This window comes from Callithrix jacchus, chromosome 1 (genome assembly GCF_049354715.1).
Source record: "Callithrix jacchus isolate 240 chromosome 1, calJac240_pri, whole genome shotgun sequence".
Taxonomy (NCBI): Eukaryota; Metazoa; Chordata; class Mammalia; order Primates; family Cebidae; genus Callithrix; species Callithrix jacchus.
Window position 1 is genome coordinate 94,680,240 of NC_133502.1, and position 23,007 is coordinate 94,703,246.

The 23,007-nt window shown below is 39.3% G+C and overlaps 1 protein-coding gene across 5 annotated transcripts in view; it reads right to left on the minus strand.

Moving 5' to 3' along the window:
• The window catches only part of MAMDC2 (MAM domain containing 2), a 187,092-nt gene that overhangs the window by 37,809 nt on the left and 126,276 nt on the right, over positions 1–23,007 (minus strand). For 3 of the 5 annotated variants that reach the window (XM_054254976.2, XM_035302699.3, XM_035302692.3), the window contains 2 exons: positions 11,074–11,167; positions 9,194–9,346 (listed from right to left, as the gene is read on the minus strand). In XM_054254976.2, coding sequence (XP_054110951.2) covers positions 9,194–9,346; positions 11,074–11,167 — 247 coding nt within the window. The remainder of the gene's footprint in view (positions 1–9,193; positions 9,347–11,073; positions 11,168–23,007) is intronic. The other 2 variants (XR_013533029.1, XR_013533030.1) reach the window with 1 other exon arrangement.

A 23,007-nucleotide genomic window follows, 5' to 3' on the forward strand; every position in this document is an offset into this window, starting at 1 on the left:
ATAGTTATTATTAAATGTGTCAATTAAGGCTTGTAGATTCATTTTTTTCATTTGTGCATTCATTCATTCCATAGGCATTTTTGAGCACATATCATGTATAAGGCAGAATATGAAATTTTGTGGGGAATCAAAAATGACCTTTATGGTACCATGCCCTGAAGACATTTCTAATCAGAGCCAATGAGAAAACTCAGTGTGGCTATTTTTGTTTGAGTTTTCACTTTCCACTAGATTCAATGTTCAAAGGCCATGAGACTGCAGTTGCTACAGCCACTGTGTTGCCATGACAGGAGATCATGTCTAGATTGGAGCCAACCCAGAAAAACCAGTTGGGAGAGAGGGAGGAGAGGAGGGAGGGGGGAGAGAGGGGGGGAGGGAGGGGGGGAGAGAGAGAGAGAGAGAAAGAGAAAGAGAGAGAGAGAAACTGGCTCCTGAGGACACAGTTTTAACCCCTGCATCAAGCTGTGCCTGAAGCTATGCCCACACTAGTCTCTTTCTGTAACAAAGTCCAAAAAAATATTTCCTTTTCACTTAAGTCAGTTTGAGTTGTATTTTCTGTTATAAGCTTTCAGAATAGTCCTAATACATACAGGCCTTTCTAGTTATATTTTTAACATCCTGATATCTTTCCAGAGATAGTTCCACACATTTTTAGAGCCACCTTAGCAACCTTCACTCAATGCTGAAACTGAGTACCTGGTCTGACTTTGGGCCAAAGCTAAATCTCTTTAACAGCATCCTTTACTGAAGCAACATTGTCACAGAATCTGCTGAAGCAGCAAGAAAAAAGAGGTCAGCAGTATGACCAAGCTGCATAATTTCTTAGGCAGGCAGGAGTGCATCACTACTGAGGGCAAATGGACACTCACTAGCAAGGTGGCTGAAAAGAACTGTTCTTGAAAGAACCCAAGTGAAAACTTCCAGGAGGAAACCAAACAGAAAATTTATGTGGATTGTACTCCGTAGTGAAAGTACTAAAGGAATGGGGTGGTCTCAGAGGGTTAGCCGGTGAGTACATTGCCAGAATGAAAGATGCAGAGGCTCCTTAAAGAATCAGTATTTAGACATCTGTCATATCCAAGGACATATAATAGCTAAGAGATCATTTTAAATAGCAACAAATATTTTAAAAGTTCCTTTCTTTTCTTCCTCCTCCACCTTCCCTGATTAAAAAATCATGGGGGGGGAGGACTCAAGATGGCGCTGTGAGAACAACCCAGGATTGAAGCTCTCTCTCTGGATGCACAGAGAGGGTGAGTTGGGGACGCATTTCCAGACAGATCTTAGTTGCCCACAGAACGGGGAAATTCCCAGGTATAAAAGAGACATGGGACGCCAGGCAGAGGTCTTGGCTGGTGTAGCCGGCAGCCGGTGTGGCTCTGGCCCACGCTGGAGCGCAGAGGCACTCCACAGTGCTCCATACAAAAGCGCACTGTTATGGGTGCCCTGTTGAACCGGCAAACTGAGACCTGGGAGGGCTAAACTTGAGACTGAACGGGACTTGGGCAGTGTGCCAGCCCAGGAAATCCCAGGGACAAAGCGTTTGGGCTAGCGCAGTGCGACAAACAGAACAGCGATTCCAAAACCTCCCGGTGAGGAGGTTTTCGTAAAGCACAGCTCTGCGGGGGAGGGGCGTCTGCCATTACCGAGGCAATCAGCCCCCACTGAGGTACACGCCCATTGCTGATGTAGCCTGCCATTGCCGAAGCAACCTGGTACAACAGAGAGACTCCGCTACAGGGCGTAGCCCATGGCAACAGGGCGGAGACTGCAGCAGAAGGGCAGCGCCTGCAGCAACAGGGTGAACCTCACACTAGCAGGGCGGAGCCTCGGCAGGCAAATAGTGATTTGACTGCCTCCTAGCTGGGCAGGACAGCGAGGCGGACACTCACAAGGAAAGCCTCAACCCTTCCCCCCTGCCAGACAGAGCATCTGAGAAAAAAAGGGTTTTTTTTTCAGCCTATTAGCCCTGAATGAACAACAGAGCTCACAGCTCAGCAACTGAGCTCCTACAAAGTACAGACTGTCTCCTCAAGCAGCTCCCTGACCCCTCTATATCCAAAAGACTGACATTTGGCAGGCATCATCCTGGGACAAAGATAGCAGAAAAAGAAACGGGTAGCATCCCTCACTTTTCCGCAGCTGCTATAGGTGCACCCCAGACAAGCAGGGCCTGGAGTGGACCTCAGCAGTCATACAACGAAGGGGCTAGACTGGTAGAAGGAAAACCAAGTAACAGAAATACTTCATCAACAATCTGGGTGTCCACTCAGAAACCCAATTGAAAAGTCAGCAACTACGCAGACGACAAGTGGATAAATCCACAAAGATGGGAAGAAACCAGTGCAAAAAGGAGGAAAACACCCGAAACCAGAACACATCGCCTCCTAGAAAGGACCAAAACTCCTCACCAGCAAGGGAACAAAGCTGGATGGAGAATGACTGTGACGAAATGACGGAATTAGACTTTAGAAGGTGGATAACGAGAAACTTTTGTGAGCTAAAAGAACATGTATTAAATCAATGCAAAGAAACTGAGAACCTTGAAAAAAGATATGAAAAATGATTTGAGGAAATGATAACAAGAATGGATAACTTAGAGAAGAATATGAATGAATTAAAGGAGCTGAAAAACACAATACGAGAACTTTGCGAAGCATGCACAAGTTTCAATAGCCGAATTGACCAAGCAGAAGAAAGAATATCTGAAGTTGAAGATCAACTCAATGAAATAAAACGAGAAACCAAGATCAGAGAAAAAAGCACAAAAAGGAATGAACAAAGTCTCCAAGAAATGTGGGACTATGTGAAGAGACCTAACCTACATTTGATAGGTGTACCAGAAGGGGACGAAGAGAATGAATCCAAGCTGGAAAATACTCTTCAGGACATCATCCAGGAAAATTTCCCCCATCTAGCAAGACAGGCCAACACTCAAATGCAGGAAATATAGAGAACACCACAAAGATATTCCGCAAGAAGAGCAACCCCAAGGCACATAATCGTCAGATTCAACAAGGTGGAAATAAAGGAGAAAATACTAAGGGCAGCCAGAGAGAAAGCTCGGGTCACCCACAAAGGGAAGCCCATCAGACTCACAGCAGATCTCTCGGCAGAAACACTACAAGCCAGAAGAGAGTGGGGGCCAATATTCAACATTCTTAAAGAAAAGAACTTTCAACCCAGAATTTCATATCCAGCCAAACTGAGCTTCAGAAGTGAAGGAAAAATAAAATCCTTTGCGAACAAGCAAGTACTCAGAGATTTTGTCACCATGAGGCCTGCTTTACAAGAGCTCCTGAAAGAGGCGCTACACATAGAAAGGAACAACCAGCACCAGCCATTCCAAAATCACACTAAATGCTAAAGAGCATCAACATAATGAAGAATCTACAACAACTAAAGGGCAAAACAGCCAGCTAGCATCAAAATGGCAGTATCAAATTCACACATAACAATATTAACCCTAAATGTAAATGGACTAAATGCACCAATCAAAAGACACAGACTGGAAAATAGGATAAAAATCCAAAACCCATCAGTGTGCTGTATCCAGGAAACCCATCTCACATGCAAGGATACACAAAGGCTCAAAATAAAGGGATGGAGGAAGATTTACCAAGCAAATGGAGAGCAAAAAAAAAAAGCAGGAGTTGCAATTCTCATCTCTGATAAAATAGACTTTAAAGCAACAAAGATCAAAAGAGACAAAGAAGGCCATTATATAATGCTAAAAGGATCAATACAACAAGAAGAGCTAACGATCCTAAACATATATGGGCCCAATGCAGGAGCACCCAGATACATAAGGCAAGTTCTTAATGACTTACAAAGAGACTTAGACTCCCACACAATAATAGTGGGAGACTTTAACACTCCACTGTCAATATTAGACAGATCAACCAGACAGAAAATCAACAAGGATATCCAGGGCTTGAACTCAGACCTGGAGCAAGCAAACCTGATAAACATTTACAGAACTCTCCACCCCAAATCCACAGAATATACATTCTTCTCAGCACCACATCACACCTACTCTAAAATTGACCACATAATTGGAAGTAAAGCACTGCTCAGCAAATGCAAAACAATTGAAATCATAACAAACAGCCTCTCAGACCACAGTGCAATCAAGTTAGAACTCAAAATTCAGAAACAGACCCAGAACCGCACAGCTTCATGGAAACTGAACAACTGGCTCTTGAACGTTGACTGGGTAGACAATGAAATAAAGGCAGAAATAAAGAAGTTCTTTGAAACCAATGAGAACGAAGACACAACATGCCAGAATCTCTGGGACACATTTAAAGCAGTCTCTAGAGGAAAGTATATAGCAATAAGTGCCCATATGAGGAGAATGGAGAGATCTAAAATTGACACCCTAGTGTCAAAATTGAAAGAGCTAGAGGAGCAAGATCAAAAAAACTCAAAACCCAGCAGAAGATAAGAAATAACTAAGATCAGAGCTGAACTGAAGGAGATTGAGACACGAAAAAGCCTTCAAAAAATCAATAAATCCAAGAGCTGGTTTTTTGAAAAGATCAACAAAATAGATGGACCACTAGCCAGATTGATTAAAAATAAAAGAGAGAACAACCAAATAGATGCAATAAAAAATGATAAAGGGGAAATCACCACAGATTCCACAGAAAATCAAACCATCATCAGAGAATATTACAGACAACTCTATTCACATAAACTAGTAAACCTGGAAGAAGGATAAATTCCTGGACTCCTGTGTCCTCCCAAGCCTAAACCAGGAGGAAGCTGAAACTATGAATAGACCAATAACAAGGTCAGAAGTCGAGGCAGCAATTAAGAGCCTACCACACAAAAAAAGCCCAGGTCCAGACGGGTTCACAGCCGAATTCTACCAGACACACAAAGAGGAGCTGGTACCATTCCTTCTAAAACTATTCCAAATAATCCAAAAAGAGGGAATCCTTCCCAAATCATTTTTGTGAGACCAACATCATCCTGATACCAAAACCCGGCAGAGACCCAACAAGAAAAGAAAACTTCAGGCCAATATCCATGATGAACATAGATGCAAAAATCTTCAATAAAATATTGGTGAGCCGATTGCAACAGCAAATCCAAAAACTTATTCATCATGATCAAGTAGGATTCATCCCGGGGATGTAAGGCTGGTTCAACATACGCAAGTCTATCAACGTAATTCACCACATAAACAGAACCAAAAACAAAAACCACATGATTATCTCAATTCATGCAGAGAAGGCATTTGACAAAATTCAACAGCCCTTTATGCTAAAAACCCTCAATAAACTCGGTATCGATGGAACGTATCTCAAAGTAATAAAAGCTATTTATGACAAACCAACAGCCAATATCATACTGAATGGGCAAAAACTGGAAGTATTCCCTTTGAAATCCGGCACTAGACAAGGATGCCCTCTCTCACTACTCCTATTCAATATAGTACCAGAAGTTCTAGCCAGAGCAATCAGGCAAGAAAAAGAAATAAAGGGTATGCAAATAGGAAAGGTGGAAGCCAAATTGTCTCTATTTGCAGATGACATGATAGTATACCTAGAAGACCCCATCGCCTCAGCCCAAAAACTCCTGAAACTGATAAGCAACTTCAGCAAAGTGTCAGGATATAAAATCAATGTGCAAAAATCACAAGCATTCGTCTACACCAATAACAGACTTAAAGAAAGCCAAATCAAGAACGAACTGCCATTCACAATTGCTACAAAAAGAATAAAATACCTTGGAATACAACTCACAAGGAACGTAAGGGACCTCTTCAAGGAGAACTACAAACCACTGCTCAACGAAATCAGAGAGGACACAAACAGATGGAGAAACATTCCATGTTCATGGTTAGGAAGAATTAATATAGTGAAAATGGCTATACTGCCCAAAGTAATTTACAGAATCAACGCTATCCCCATCAAGCTACCACTGACTTTCTTCACAGAACTGGAAAAAACCACCATGAACTTCATATGGAACCAAAAGAGAGCCCGCATAGCCAAGTCAATTCTAAGCAAAAAGAACACAGCGGGGGGCATCACACTACCGGATTTCAAAGTATACTGCAAGGCTACAGTAATCAAAACAGCATGGTATTGGTACCAAAACAGAGATGTAGACCAATGGAACAAAACAGAGGCACCAGAGGCAACACAACATATCTACAACTATACAATCTTTGATAAACCTGACAAAAACAAGCAAGGGGGAAAGGATTCCCTGTTTAACAAATGGTGTTGGGAAAACTGGCTAGCCATGTGCAGAAAGCAGAAACTGGACCCCTTCCTGACACCTTACACTAAAATTAACTCCAGATGGATTAAAGACTTAAACATAAGACCTGGCACCATAAAAACCCTAGAAGGAAATCTAGGCAAAACTATCCAGCACATAGGAGTAGGCAAGGACTTCATGAACAAAACACCAAAAGCATTGGCAACAAAAGCCAAAATAGACAAATGGGACCTAATGAAACTCCACAGCTTCTGCACGGCAAAAGAAACAGTCACTAGAATGAATCGGCAACCAACAGAATGGGAACAAATTTTTGCAGTTTACCCATCTGACAAAGGGCTGATATCCAGAATTTACAAAGAACTCAAACAGATTTACAGGAAAAAAACAAACAAGCCCATTCAAAAGTGGACAAAGGATATGAACAGACACTTTAAAAAAGAAGACATATATGAGGCCAACAGTCATATGAAAAAATGCTCATCGTCACTGGTCATCAGAGAGATGCAAATTAAAACCACATTGAGATACCATCTCACGCCAGTTAGAATGGCGATCATTAAAAAATCTGGAGACAACATATGCTGGAGAGGATGTGGAGAAAAAGGAACACTTTTACATTGTTGGTGGGAGTGTAAATTAGTTCAACCATTGTGGAAGACAGTGTGGCGATTCCTCAAGGCCTTAGAAATAGAAATTCCATTTGACTCAGCAATCCAATTACTGGGTATATATCCAAAGGACTATAAATCATTCTACTATAAGGACACATGTACACGAATGTTCATTGCAGCACTGTTTACAATAGCAAAGACCTGGAATCAACCCAAATGCCCATTGATAATAGACCGGATTGGAAAAATGTGGCAGATATACACCATGGAATATTATGCAGCAATCAGAAATGATGAGTTTGTGTCGTTTGTAGGGACATGGATGAATCTGGAGAACATCATCCTCAGCAAACTGACACAAGAACAGAAAATGAAACACCGCATATTCTCACTCATAGGCAGGTGAGGAAACATGAGAACACATGGACACAGGGAGGGGAGTACTAAACACTGGGGTCTATTGGGGGAAAAAGGGGAGGACCAGTGGGAGGGGGAGGTGGGGAGGGATAGCCTGGGGAGAAACGCGAATTGTGGGTGAAGGGGAGAAAGGAAGCAAAACACACTGCCATGTGTGTACCTACGCAAATGTCTTGCATGTTCTGCTCATGTACCCCAAAACCTAAAATGCAATAAAAAATTAAAAAAATAAATAAATAATAAAAAATCATGAAGATGAGGGGCAGGAGAAGAAATGAAACAAAGAAAATGAAAGAATAGATGGTTTCCTCCTCTATCCTTCCGAAGCTGAGGGAAAGAGAGAGGATTCAATTGAATGAGAAATGGAAGTTTTGATCTGAACTGGACTTTTGACATACCTGAATGTGTAATTTTTCTAGTATTGCAATAGGACTGAGAATTTAAGGGATTTGCTAAGGCATGGGGAAAAGAGGATCTTTAAGGTATGTTTGAAGAGTGATAGAAAAAATAAAGCTGTTTATAATTGCATTCTACCTTGTTTATCCAATTAAACAAACAGGTTTACTTGAGTTAGACCAAGCTCGTCCAAACTGCATTTGCAGGCTGCATGTGGCCAAGGACAGTTTTGAATGTTGCATAGCACAAATCTGAACTTTCTTAAAACATTATGAAATTTTTTTTTTGCATTTAATTTTTATTTATTTATTTATTTTTAGCTCATCAGCTATTGTTAGTGTTAGTGTATTTTATGTGTGGCCCAAGACAATTCTTCTTCCAATGTGGCCCGGGAAGCCAAAAGATTGGACACCCCGAGTTAGACCAAAAAAAACAGCACGATGCAAACTACTCTCATATTTAATGTCACAATGGTTTATCTAGAAGGATTCCTGAGGAAATATTTCTAGGAGCTTAGTATCAGGGGTAGTTCTCCTTCTCTGGACCAAGTGCCCTGCTTTTATTCAGTAGGTATACCAAATGAAACAGGGGTGTCAGTGAGAAAGATTCTATGGAATGTATTTTTTGTTTTGTTTTGTTTTGAGACAGAGACTTGCTCTGTTGCCCAAGCTGGAGTGCAATGGCATGAACATGGCTCACTGTAGCCTTGACTTCCCAGGCTCGAGCAATCCTCCTGCCTCAGCCTTCTGAGTAGCTGTGACCACAGGTGCATGCCACCACAACTGGCTAAAATTTAAAAAAAATTTTGTCCAGATAGGGTCTCACTATGTTTTCTAGGCTGGTCTTGAACTCCTAGGCTCAAGTAGTCCTCTCACCTCGGCCTTCCAAAGTGCTGGGATTATAGGAGTGAGCCACCACGCATGGCCTATAAGACACATTTTGTCACTGACAATGTTTACAATTGCTGATACATGTTGGTAATATGAAGCAGATCAACTTTTACTCTGTTTTATCGAAGTTTCCATGTTTTCTACAGAAAATGCACCCCATCATTGCCTATACCCCACCCAAGTGGACTGCTCATTCTGTTTTTTCCTAAGGATGCTATGAATCATGTTTCACAGATAAGTTTTAGCAACTGAAAGTTTGGAGTCAAATCTGTATGCCTCTTTGTCTCCTAATACATTTTGTATATTAGGCCTTGGCCCTGGCTCCAATTTAGATTACCACTTTTTCTCCCCAATTTGTCCCTCTCTTTGACCTTTAAACTTACTTCTAATTAAATTTTTGTGTGCGTATCTTAGTAAGCCCTGTTAGATCCTTGTTGCAGCAATGAACATAAGCAATGTAATAAACAGAAAGAATGACATTCAGTGCACATATTGAATCATCCTGTGTGTGTAGAATCCCAAGTGCATTTCATTTCAGACACAAGACATATTTCGCACATTTCAAAATGCAGTAAATGATTCATAGAATGCTATTTTAGAAGCTTTCCTTAGGAAACTGTACCACGTGGCATAACTCACCTACCCCAGTAGTGTGATCTCCCTTTGGTCCTGTGTAGGAAGTGGGAGTTTCTCCTCTCCTCCTGTGCCAGCTGCTCCGGTTTCTTTTCTCTTGAGTAAATGCACATTCATCTTGCTCGAAAGTACACTCTCCAGGTGGAGGTAGAAGTTTCTCTGCAAGGAAATGGTAGGTGTTGCAATTGCTGTGACACTCTCAATGACTCTGTTGCTAGCAGCCCACTATGCATGTATGAATGCTGTCTTCACATATGGCATATGATGGCAGCCCACATATGGCATGTGATGGAGAGGCAAACCCCACTGGTGGCCCACCTACACAAAGCCATTGCTTCCAGCTGGAGGCTGCACTCCACTGTGGGTCCTGCCACAGACACAGAGAATAATCAGAGATATAGATCTAAAATAATAGAATACTTTGAGAAAAAACTTTCTCTGACTTGTGAATTTGTGTGAATTTCTTTTTCTATCACTCCAGAATTTAGAGGTATATTGCCTTTATGAAAATATGGAAAATAATAAATTATATAATGCAGGCGCTTTCTTCAGAAATCCTAGATGAGTGAAGGGTATCCTCATAACAACTCCACAGGTGAAGGATACACCGTAACAACTTTGGAGGTGGAGGAGAATGTGAGAGTGCTTAAATGGACTTCTGGAGGCATAGCTACGTGGAACAAATGACTTCATTTCTCTGTGCCTTACAGTTCTTATCTGTAATGTGGGAATATTAATGGTAGTCACTTCATGGGTCTGTGAGGATTAAATGAGATGGTATACATAAAGTGATAATTTTGAATATAAAGTTCTCAATAATTAAATTTTAGAACTTATTTTGCCATCCAGAGCTTTATTTTCCATTTCCCAAATCCAATGTCTCTGTCTTTGAATCCTGTCTTCAATAACATTCATAATTATTATTAGAGTGGTGCTTCTTCCCAATTTATTGGGGACTTCTCCTTTGACTAAACTTGGTTATACCTCCCTACATCCAGATTCTTAGCAAATTTTTCTAATAAACAGCTTGTTTCATATGCCTCTTGTGTGATCGTTGTTTTTATTTCACATACAGTACTAGTTAATGAAGGCTCATTCTTTTTTCTATGCCTTGAGTGGAATGATTTTTATCTGGGTTGTCCTTGCAGTGCCTGGCAAATCAACGGACTAAGAACAAATTGTCTTTTAATTAAATAAACCTGGAGATAATTCTCCAGTGTCAGACTGATACCACAATTTGCCTGTGTGTCAAAGAAAAGGATGTCCTATGATGTAGGATGCAATGGTAATTAGCAGATACAGACCAATGATCTGGATTATGTGCCATTTTCTCATTAGACACAATGTCCAATACATAGCTAGATACCATGACTTTATTTTGCTACTATCATCATTGCTTGGTCTATTGTTCCAGTCATTTAATTCACTTAGAAAATGTTTATTAAAATTTTTAAATTATATGTTTAGCAAGTACCTGTGAAACAAGAATTTCATCAGTATTGCTTGAAAATCTGCATTCATGTAAGAGAACAAAAACAATGATAATAGCAATAATTATAGTAGAAGATACAGGTGTTACAGTGTTTTTAAAGCACTGTTTTGTACCAGGTCTTATGTTAGGAAAATGTGTATGTATTATCCCCAATATTCAGGTAGATATCATCTCCCTTCCAAATGAGGACAAAGGGGTTTAGTCACATGTACAAAAACACGTATTACATTGCAATCATCATCTCTAAATTTCAAAGCCTGCTACACAGCTCTGCAGGAGACAGTCAAGAAAAGCAAAGGATGGACTAGCACAGATGAAATGTGTGTGGTTCTCAGAGATACAGGAAATGTATGTTTAGGCCAGAGAGACAGAGCTGAAATGACTGCCTTCTTACCTGAAGACGAGCAGCTTCCCAACTGTACTGTAATATCATCCAGGGCTACAAGCCCACAGTCCCAGAAGCTTTTGCAGAGGCTCATGAAAACCACCTGCAATTCATAAAAATAAATATAAATTCTGTTAACTGAAAACTGGAAACTCTTAACAACCTGGGATTCACTTAGCACAGCAGGCGAGCATAGGCAAATTACAAGACGCTTTTTTTCATTCGTATGAACGACAGAACACAGTGGCAAGCAGAATGGTTACCATCTGCATAAGACCCTAAAGTTACTTTTATTATTATTAAATTTTGAGACAAAGTCTCGCTCTGTCACCTAGGCTGGAGTGCAGTGGTGTGATCTCGGCTCACTGCAACCTCTGCCTACCGGGTTCAAGCAATTTTCCTGCCTCAGCTTCCTGAGTAGCTGGGAGTACAGGCACCCATGATTACGCCTGGCTAATTTTTGTATTTTTAGTAGATACGGGGTTTTACCATGTTGGCCAGGCTGGTCTCAAACTCCTGACCTCAGGTGATCTACCAGCCTTGACCTCCCAAAATGCTGGGATTATAAGCGTGAACCACTGCATCTGGCATACAATTACTTATACTGTTTTTTTTTTTTTTGAGCAGAATTAACCTCATAATGATATATTATGCATATTAATGCTGAAATCAGTGGCATTTCATGAAGAATTGACAGAAAGAATGAGGAAAGCGAGAAGTTAACTGCATGACAGAGAAAAGCCTGTCAATGGTTTTAAACATTTTCCCCAGATAATCCACAAAGTAGGTAAGACTTGATGGTTTTCTGAGCATTTTTCAAACATTTCTAGTACAAACACTATTGATTTTTTGGAAATGACTTTCTGGCAGTATGCTTCACTCACATTGTGAATAAAGTCCTGATGATTTGCCATCTGGAGACTTATGTTCCATTTCTAAAGACAAAGATCTATGTTTCCAGTTGGTGTCACTAATAAAAGCCCCAAATGCAGTTATTTTATCCGTCCTAACATTTTTATTGTTGTGTGTGAAGAAAAAACAAATCCATACCATAAATTATTAAATCTACTGTGCCAGAGAAAGAGAGAAGTCTTGGATTTCTTTCCATTAGGCATATTTTAAAGGTTGCTTTTCATATACAGGATGAGCTAAGAGACCTTTTAAAAACATTTGTATTAGATTTTCACTGCACTTGCAGTTTACAAAGCTACTTTGCATATATCACAATGTTTAAGTAGCACAAGCTCATTTAGTCCATGTTCGTTCAATCCCTCAGTTACAAATCTAATTCAAACAGACAAAGGATGATATAACAGAAGTTAAAACCCAGCTTTGAATAATAAGAACACTTGATTTTTTTAGGTTCCAGTTTAAAATGTTATGTCTTAAATTTATTGTGTTATCAGTAGAGTTCTTTTGTTTTTTGATGATCAGATTTGTTAGAATATAGAATTTATTTAAAAAGAAATGTAAAGATCATGTGAAAGCTTACTAGTATGCAAAATATAAAATGTCTTAAGCCAAGACCTTCTAGACATTACTAACTGTAACATGTGTTATGGTTTACTTGCACTGTATTTATATTGCTTTCAATATAAAAAGGATAGTTTAGACTTGTCACAATGTATAACTGTAGATATATACAAAGAATAAAACAAAACAGGGTGGATTGTTTTTTGTGTTTATTTTTTCTGGTTTACTTCTGTTCATTGTCTCATGTTTCTAGATTCTAGAGATGCTCTGAACATGTAAAATATTTTACTTACAGAGTTTACCACTGGGAACTTATTCCGTTTGTAAAGCAAAGGTCTGTGTCATCAGCCCTCAATGCAGTTATATTTTAGCAGCAATATTTACTGTTAGATGGGAAGGAATATTAATCCATCTCATAATTTATTGAATTAATTGTGCTGTAGACAGAAAAGTCTTGGCTTTATTTTGGGGAGGGGTGGCTTTAAAGCATATTTTTCACAAGTATAATAAAAAAAGTACTTTTTCAAAATGAATACGTGGTAGTAAAATGGTTCACCATCTAAGTCATTACCTGCATAAAACTCAAACATTTGGAATGGTAATGGATTCTAAAGAGGGGAAATATTAACATGCTTTCTTATGTTTACTATACCATTATTTTATAGTGACCATAAAATCATACAAGCAAGCAAACACTCAAAATTCCAAAAATAGAGGGAATAAATGAACCATGGCACAATTACCTAAGAAATTGGCCATTGTCAGATCTGATAACTTGGTCATATTACTTAGAAGTATGGAAATATATTTCTCTTATAACGGTAAGTGAAAAAACTAAAGTAAATAAAATAAGACAAAATGATACCTAGTTCATCTAAAAATACATAGAAAAAGCCTGGAAAATTTACCAGATTAAAACAACTATGTTAGACTCATAAAATTATAGGCATTAAACAGAATTTCCCCCTACTTTCTATATTTATACGTGTGTGTATATATGTATATGTATATATATATATATTTATATTATTTTGAGATGGAGATTTGTTCTTGTCACCCAGGCTGGAGTACAATGGTACAATCTGGGCTCACTGCAACCTCTGCCTCCTGGGTTCAAGCAATTCTCCTGTCTCATCCTCCTGAGTAGCTGGGATTACAGGTGTGTGCCACCACACCAGGCTAATTTTTGTATTTTCAGTAAAGATGGGGTTTTGCCATGTTGACCAGGCTGGTCTCAAATACCTGAACTCAGGTGATCCACCTGCCTTGGCCTCCCAAAGTGCTGGGATTACAGGCATTAGCTGAGGGCTTGGACTCTATATTTTGGATAAGAAGAAAAAGGAATCACGATATTTACAATTAAGATGTGGAATAATCAGTTAATCATTATTATTTCCTAGATGGTCTTGTCTATTTTGATAGCCACTAAGTATACGAGTCTATTACAATTAAATTAAATTAAATTAAATTAAAAATTCATGTATTCAGTTACACAAGCCACATTTGAAGATGCCCAATAGCCACATGCAGCTCATGGTTAACTGAACTGGACACAGATATGCAGCATTTCCTCATTTTAGAAAGTTCTATTGGATAGACTTCCCTGGTTCCTTCTGGATGTTCCAAACACTTTGTGAACTGCCACAGTGGGTTGAATGAAATGTTAAAGATGTTTTGGACAATAGCAAGCATCTAGGTTGGTCTACCTCAGTAGTTTTTCCATACTTAGAACACTAGTCAGACCATGTGTTGTTTGGATAAAAGATTCCCAAGGTTAGTCAGCTACTGACTAGGTTCAGTAATGGCCTCAAGCTCGGATTTGCCTGGCAGTTATCTGTTAGCATTCCAACACATACACCATGGAATATTATGCAGCAATCAGATATGATGAGTTCGTGTCGTTTGTAGGGACATGGATGAATCTGGAGAACATCATTCTCAGCAAACTGACACAAGAACAGAAAATGAAACACTGCATATTCTCACTCATAGGCGGGTGATGAAAAATGAGAACACATGGACACAGAAAGGGGAGTACTAAACACTGGGGTCTATTGGGGGGAAAAGGTGAGGGCCAGTGGGAGGGGGAGGTGGGGAGGGATAGCCTGGGGAGAAATGCCAAATGTGGGTGAAGGGGTGAAAGCAAACAGAACACACTGCCATGTGTGTACCTATGCAACTGTATTGCATGCTCTGCACATGTACCCCAAAACCTAAAATCCAATAAAAAAATAAGAAAAAAAAAAAAAGAAACACAACCAGATCAGCCCGTTTGCTCTAACACACTGGATTTTCTGCCTGGTGATTAATAATGCTGATCATGTCAGCACCTATTTTAGGGCCTCCATTTTACATTTTGTATGCTACCTGAGGTGGAGAGGTTAGAGTAGTTGGTGACTGGGCAAGTGGATGAGTGGGCCTGGTTGAGACAGGACAAAGAATAAGTCAAACATGTTGTCCTGTTCTTAAGGCCTCACCCTCTGGGTCCAGTTAAGAACATGACATGAAGGTAATCAGTTATAGTTTAAATTCTTGATGGGATTAACCTCTTATTTATTTATAGATCTGTTTTAACAACAGTGTTTATTTCATTTTAGGCAGTATTTTGAAGAAAGTGTAACATCTCTAAGACTGGAAAAAATCAGCTTAAATGTGTATTAATATCTATTTAAGAGGGTACCACACCCTCTTAAACATGAAATATTAAATTAAATATTAATATTAAATATAGGAATGAGCCAGCATGCCTATAATCCCAGCACTTTGTGAGACTGAGACACAGGATCACCTGAGGCCAGGAGTTCAAGATCAAACTGGGCAGCACAGAGAGGCTCCATATCTACAAAAGAATTTTAAAAATTAGCTGTATGCACTTGTAGTCCAGCTACTTGAAAGGCTGAGGCTGGAAACTCTTTTGAACCCAGGAGTTGAAGGCTACAGTAAGCTTTGATCATGCCACTATACTCCAGCCTAGATGACAGAGACCCTATCACTAGAAAATAATTAATTTTAAAAAAGGAGCAGGGGAGAAGCTTATGGTCCAAATAAAGTCATATCCCTTAGAAAGGTATTCTTGATTTTATGCAAATCTCTTCAAAGTTAGGGACAAATTAAATTTACGTAAATCAATGCCTTCATCTACTAAAGATCCCCATCCTTAGGTACAGATAATACTTTAAAATGTTTGTCTAGATGGAGAATATTCATAGCTGAGGAAATCTATCTAGACTAACTGGAAACACAAATAGGCAGTAAATGGAGAGCTGTAAAAACATGTTTGCAAAGAAATAATTCTAAATACAGTCAAGGAAGGATCAACAATATTACTTAACTTACTCTCTACTATACTAAAAATAGATAGTATACATGCTTTTTAATATCCACAACAGGGTATTCTTACCTTGGTACTACTGATGTTTGGGCCAGATAATTCTTTGTTAGGAGGACTGCCTTGTGGATTGCAGGATGTTTAGTAGCAAGTCTAACCTCTATTCATTAGATGCCAGCATCACTGCCAAGTCATGACAATCAAAAACTCCTCAGACACTGCCAAATATCCATCAGGGGAAAATCTCCCTAGCTGAGAACCACTGGTCAAGAGTAGTAGAAAACTGTTGTGTGGGTTATAAAACCCCACTTAACGAAATTTCTGTTATGTGCAGTCCTTGTCCTAGGCACTTTCAGATATGGATTTCTCTCTCTCTCTCTCTCTCTCTCTCTCTCTCTCTGTTTTTTTTGAAACCGAGTCTTGCTCTGTGCCCAGGCTGCAGTGTAATGATGTGATCTTGGGTCACTGCAAGACTACCCCCTGGGCTCAAGTGATTCTCCTCCTTCAGCCTCCCAACTACAGGCATGCACCACCACACCTGGCTAATTTTTACATCTTTTGTAGAGGCAGGGTTTTACTTTGTTGCCCAGGCTGGTCTCAAACTCCTGGGCTCAAGCAATCTGCCTGCCTCAGCCTCCCAAAGTGCTGGGATTACAGAATAAGTCATTGTTCCCAGATCTGCTACCTGATTTTTGGATTCACTTGTTGATTTCAATCTATTTATTCTATCTACTCAGAACAAGATTGTTCTAAAAATGGACTAGATTTAGTTTTCCTCTACACATCACCAGGTGATTGTTCTAACAAGCAATGAAATATAGGCCAGGGGCAGCGGCTCACACCTGTAATTCCAGCACTTTGGAAGGCCAGGGCAGGTGGATCACTGGAGGTCAGGAGTTGGAAACCTGCCTGGCCAACACAGCAAAACCTTGTCTCTACATAAATACAAATATTAGCTGGGTATGGTAGTGTACACCTGTAGTCCCAGATACTCAGGGAGCTGAGGCAGGAGAATAGCTTGAATCCAGGAGGCAGAAGTTGCAGAGAGCTGAGATGGTGCCACTGCACTCCAGCACAGGTGACAGCTCAAGACTCCATCTCAAAAACAAAACAAAACAAAACCAAAAACCAAGAAATATCCTCAAGCCCTGGAAACAAAATGTAAAGGAGCAGAAACACAGGCAGATGGACTATACCCAAACTGAATAATCATACCCTGGATTATCAAGGACTTACTGTTCCAATTTCCTGCTTTAGAAAACTGTAATTATTAAAGGGCAGGAGAATCTCCTCTTTATTTTCATCTTTTTCCCTTTAACAAAACAATGATCTGCTCTCTAGAAACAACATGACGACAGGCAGCAGAACCTAAAAGGTCACCGAGCAAATGCTCCTCACAGTATATCATTTTAAGTCTCTTCTACAGCTTTTTTTTTATGAGATGGAGTTTCGCTCTTGTTTACCGAGGCTGGAGTGCAATGTTGCGATCTCGGCTCACCGCAACCTCTGCCTCCTGGGTTCAGACAATTCTCCTGCCTTAGCCTCCTGAGTAGCTGGGATTACAGGCATGCACCACCGTGCCCAGCTAAGTTTTTGTATTTTTAGTAGAGACGGGGTTTCACCATGTTGACCAGGATGGTCTCGATCTCTTGACCTCGTGATCCACCCGCCTCAGCCTCCCAAAGCGCTGGGATTACAGGCATGAGCCACCATGCCTGGCCCTACAGTTTTTTGTTTTTTTTGAGGGGCTGGTTGATTAGGAGAGGGTCTATGTGGAAACCCAGCTACAAGGCTGTGTTAGTCATAGGGGCCAGACTACCCCGGGCCTGTCAAACTCCATAAAAGTTCCTGGTTAAAGTACCTATGAGTCCAAATGCCATGGCTTTTGCCTGTAATCCCAACACTTTGGGAGGCCAACGCAGGCAGACTGCTGGAGGCCAGGAGTTTGATACAAGGCTGTGCAACATGGCGAAACCCCCTCTCTACTAAAAATACAAAAAACTAGTTGGGCATGGTGGTGCACAACTGTAGTCCCACTTACGCAGGAGGCTGAGGTGGCAGGATCACCTGGGCCTGGGAGGCTGAGGCTGCAGTGAGCTGTGATTGCACCACTGCACTCCAGCCTGGGTGACAGAATGAGATCCTGACCTTAAAAAAAACAAAAGTACCCAGGAAAGAAAAAGTAGAGAATCAGATATGTCAAGAATTCATGTTTTCAAACTAAATCAAGATAGGTTTTAAAAGAATTAAGGTTATTGCTTTTCTCTTTATGAGACGTCATAGTTTAAGAACTGCCAAATATAATGAATAGAATTTTGCCAGGAGAAGGAAATAAGTTTTGTAGGGTGCTGTTGAATCAAATCAAATCAAATCTTTGTTTTGCAGTTCAAAGGGATTGTTTGTGTTAAAGAACTAAATACTGACTGTATTAACTGTTTTCTCACTGCCTTTTATGGTAGATTCCATGGCCTTCTTGATATACATGGCAGGCCAGGTTGTTGGGTTAATCCACCATCTACTTTACCAATTGAATGGCCCCATTAAGGCCTATAATTAGCATGTGAATGATAGCTTCCAGAAATTGCCTTCTATATTTGGATAGAAACATTTCAGTCCTGTGCCAACAATATCATAACTTACTCATGTTCACAAAATGAACCTAGTTAAGTTCTTGTTATAAGTGGTGGACCTCAACAATTTCCCAGACAGTTCAATTTTGAGTTAAATTTAACTTTTCTTCTGAAGAGGTTAAAATCTTTTGAAATCATTTGCACAGATAAATTTGGTTATGACAACTACAGAGTTGGTGGCATAATTATCACAAAATTACTATAATCCAGTCAGTGAAATTCCACAGCCCTTCATTAAGATGCTATTGACACAACTGTAAGATATACTATATGATGTAATTGCACTCATTTAACTGTTTGACAATAAGTTGTAATAGAGTTTTTAAAAAATTTCAATATTGAGATACTTGGCAAAATGGATGAAATTATTAGAAATCCCTAAAGACAGGCTAAGTGAAGCTTTATCTAGAAAAATAAATGTGAGATTTTAGCATTCTTAGAACCTAGCACTGTTTTGAGAAATAGTTGCTAAATTGCAAAAGCATGCCTCCCTGCAGTGACTATATTTGGTCTTCATCTCCCACAAAAGGCAGAATGACCATTTGTTTTTAAACAAGTTTTTAGCTGATCAAAACTTTTTTTCTTAAAGAACCCATCTGGCTAGTTTTTTCTTGTTTAAAAGACCCATCTGATTTAATTCAACTTTTGGCTTTCACAAGGGACAGAGATTGAGTGGCTTCCAGCTTTTCCCAGTGTGAAAGTCTTTCTGATTCCAGGAGCCTTCAGGTCTGGGCTAGGACCACACTGTGATAGAATACAGGCCTGCAGCTGAACTTTTTCATTGCTATTTGGGTGGTAAACATCCAAATCTCTTGACTCACAGATTTCAGAAATCTGCTTTATTTTCATATTTTTGGGCCACTGTAATTGCAGGGGAGGTTCCAGAAGGGACCACAGAATCAAACACTTTTTAGAATGAAGAACAGGTCCAGAGAACCTATGATAGCAGCTCACACAGCAGCCAGCTGCAGACTCAGGTATGAAACATGGTACTCCTTCCTGATCCCCGATAGAATATACTTCATTATACAGCCTCCTCATTTTCCCTATTTTGCTTTAGGTATCTTAAAACATGATTTTGAGAGACATGATGCAACTTCCCAATTAATAGCATGGGACCAAACATTTCTTTGACTTGTGTTTACAACCAGCTTCCTGTCATTTTGCCTTATGTTTGTTTACATTGTATTCTGGTAACTCAGCACAGGAGCCTGACTCTTAGATTGTGGCTGATTTTCAGAACTGGCTAATGTCGAACCAGCCATAGCCTCTCCTCTTCTCCACAACAGCTCTTGCCTGACTTCAGCCACATCCTTCTCTCTTAGCCACATCCTTAGCTGAAGACGTCACTGCCCTGCTCTGCACTGAAAACGTAGGCCTCCCAAAAGGAAACTCACAACTTCGCCGACATCCACATCTACACCCTCATCTTCATTTGCACACATTTTCACCTTCCCCCTTGTTTTGAGAGTAAAGTCTGTCTGATTACAAAGTTCTTGTTCTTTTCATGGTGGGACAGAGAATACTAATCCTACACAATTAATGTTGAAAATGCAAGTGGAAAATAAATGAGAAAAGCCTCTGAAAAAATGAACATTAGACAAAGCTAAGACGACATCATTTTTAATGTTTTAGTGTCTAAGTGTCTAATTTCACACTCTAATAATGAAGACATTTTTATATTTAATTATCCCATAAAGCTTTCATTATCACTGAAGGAAAATAGGTGCAAATGCCTTCCTGATTTTTACACGTACTCCTCAAGAAGAGGGCAGGTGACCGTCTAGTGACTACTTTTTTTTTTTTTTTTTTGAGACAGGGTCTTGCTTTGTTGCCTGGCCTAGAGTATAGTGGTGCAATCTCAGCTCACTGCAATCTCTGCTTCTTGGGTTCAAAGAATTCTCATGTCTCAACCTCCTGAGTAGATGGGATTACAGGCATGTGCCACCATGCCTGGCTAATTTTTTTACTTTTAGTAGAAACAGGGTTTCATCATGTTGGCCAGGCTGGTCTTGAACTCCTGGCCTCAAGTGATTTGCCCACCTCACCCTCCCAAAGTTCTGGGATTACAGGTATGAGTCACAGTGCCCAGCCAGTCTGGTGATTTTTAATAGGCCTCCAGGCTGCCTATGATTTTGTATATTAAAAAAAAAAATCAGTGCTGGGATAAACATACAATGTGGTTTCTCTCTGGCCCACCTCCCACTATAAGGCATTGCCCTGGGGGAACACTTTCCTGACCAATATAATGTAATAAAATGTAAAGACCAATTTAATTGTCATGTCCCAGAATAGGCATTACCATTGAAGTCATTGTTGTGGCTCACTTGGATGGAGATACAAAAAGATCAGTCCTGCCAGAAGATAGATACATAGAATGCAATCCACAAACAGCAAAAAGGAAGAATCTAAGTCTTCCTCTTGGGTTGCAAGGGCTCACTCTGCTCTAGATGAACTTCTGGGTCTTTTAGCAATTCTCTGCTAATACTCAAACAGGATACTGACTTTGTCCCTCTCACCATAGAGACAGTTAGTCTAATTTTCATGGATTCCCAAGCCAAAGTGTGTATCTGTGAAGTGAAGCAGAGCCATAGTCTAAAGCTTACATAACTCTAACCCCTTTTTAACCTATGCCACACTTATTTAACCAACCCCTAATAACAGACAATATGGTAGTTTTCACTGTCTCAGTATTAAAATATTACTGGAATGAATGATGATAGCTAAATCTTTGTGCATAACCATGATTAGTTCCTTAATAAATCCCTAGATGTAGAATTATGTCATAAAATATGCCTGTTTGAGTGCTTTTTGATTCATGAAATTAAATTGTTATTAAAACATTGTAGCAGTTTACCCTCATATAAGACCACACGATAATCCTCATTTCCTTGCATCCTCACCTTTCCAGGGTCATGTTATGTGTGTGTGTGGGTGTGTGTGTGTGTGTATTGTGCATGCACATGTTTTTATATATATACATATAGTCATACACTACATAATGATGTTTCAATGATGGACTGCATGTACAATGGTGGTCCCATGAGATTATACTACCATATTTTTACTGTACATTTTCTATCTTTAGATATGTTTAGATACACAAATACTTACCATTGTGTTGCAATTGTTGACAGTATCAGTACAATAACATGCTGTACAGATTTACAGCCCAGGAGCAATAGGCTATACCATACAGTCTAGGTGTGTAGTAGGCTATTCCACCTAGGTTTGTATAAATATGATGTCCTCACAAGGACAAAATTGCTTAACAAACACATTTCTTGGAATGTATCCCTGTGATTAAGTGATACATGACTGTATATACATATATGTACATTTGATTGTATTTATTCAATTATCAATTAAAAAATAAATCTTTCACTTTAGACCAGAAAACATATATATGTATATATATGTATAATTATATGTTTTAAAAATAAATCTTTCACTTAGACCAGAAAACATTGAGATGTATATATATGTATGCATTACACATATTTAAAGATAAATCTTTCAATTTCAACCCAAATATAAATATAAAATATAATATTTATATACATACACAACATATATATAAATGGGTGTATATAGATATATACACACACATGCATCTAAAATGAAAGATTTTTTAATAAATTGAATACAAATGGTATACAGTATAAATACTGCAATTAATATAAACATCATATTCCAAGGTACTATATTTTCAAAATATTTTGATAGATAAATGTATTATTTCATTACTTTTAAGATTTCTTTGGCTGGGTGTGGTGGCTTATGCTTGTAAAGCACTTTGGGAGGCCACACATAGGAGGATCGCTTGAGCCCAGGGGTTTCAGACCAGCTGGGTAACAGTGAGATTCCATTTCTACAAAAAATGCAAAAATCAGCTGTACATAATGGTACACACCTGTAATCCCAGCTACTCAAGAGGCTGAGGTGGGAGGATCACTTGATCTTGTGGAGGTCAAAGCTGCAGTGAGCTATGATCACACCACTGCACTCTAGCCTGGGTGTCACAGTAGGACTCTTTCTTAAAAAAATTCTTTGATTATAATGAAATTGGATATATTTGTGCATTTATTTTCTGGTTGTATTCCTTTTTTTCTGATTTGCCTGAAAGTGGATATCCTATCCACTTTCCTATTGCTTAGTTTACCTTTTGCTTACTGATTTATTAGATTTATATATTTATTTTAAATGTATTAAGAGTTTGTTGCATATATTGAAACCTTTTTTCCCCTCTGGCTTTACATTTGCCTTTCAAATTTGTTTATGAGGCATTCCTCATTTGAAGAATAAAACAGAGAACCAAATTTGTTGGCCTGAAGATTGAGCTGAAAAGGGAGAGCCACAAATAGTAATTTGTTTTTGAGCATTGTATAGATACTCACATAACCTGATACTAAACAAAAAGTAAAAGCTCATGGACTGTCAGTGGTATGGTGGGGTATGCCGGAGTGAAGTGATTTGTGAACTCCCTGGAGAGAGACTTCTACTAGAGGTACG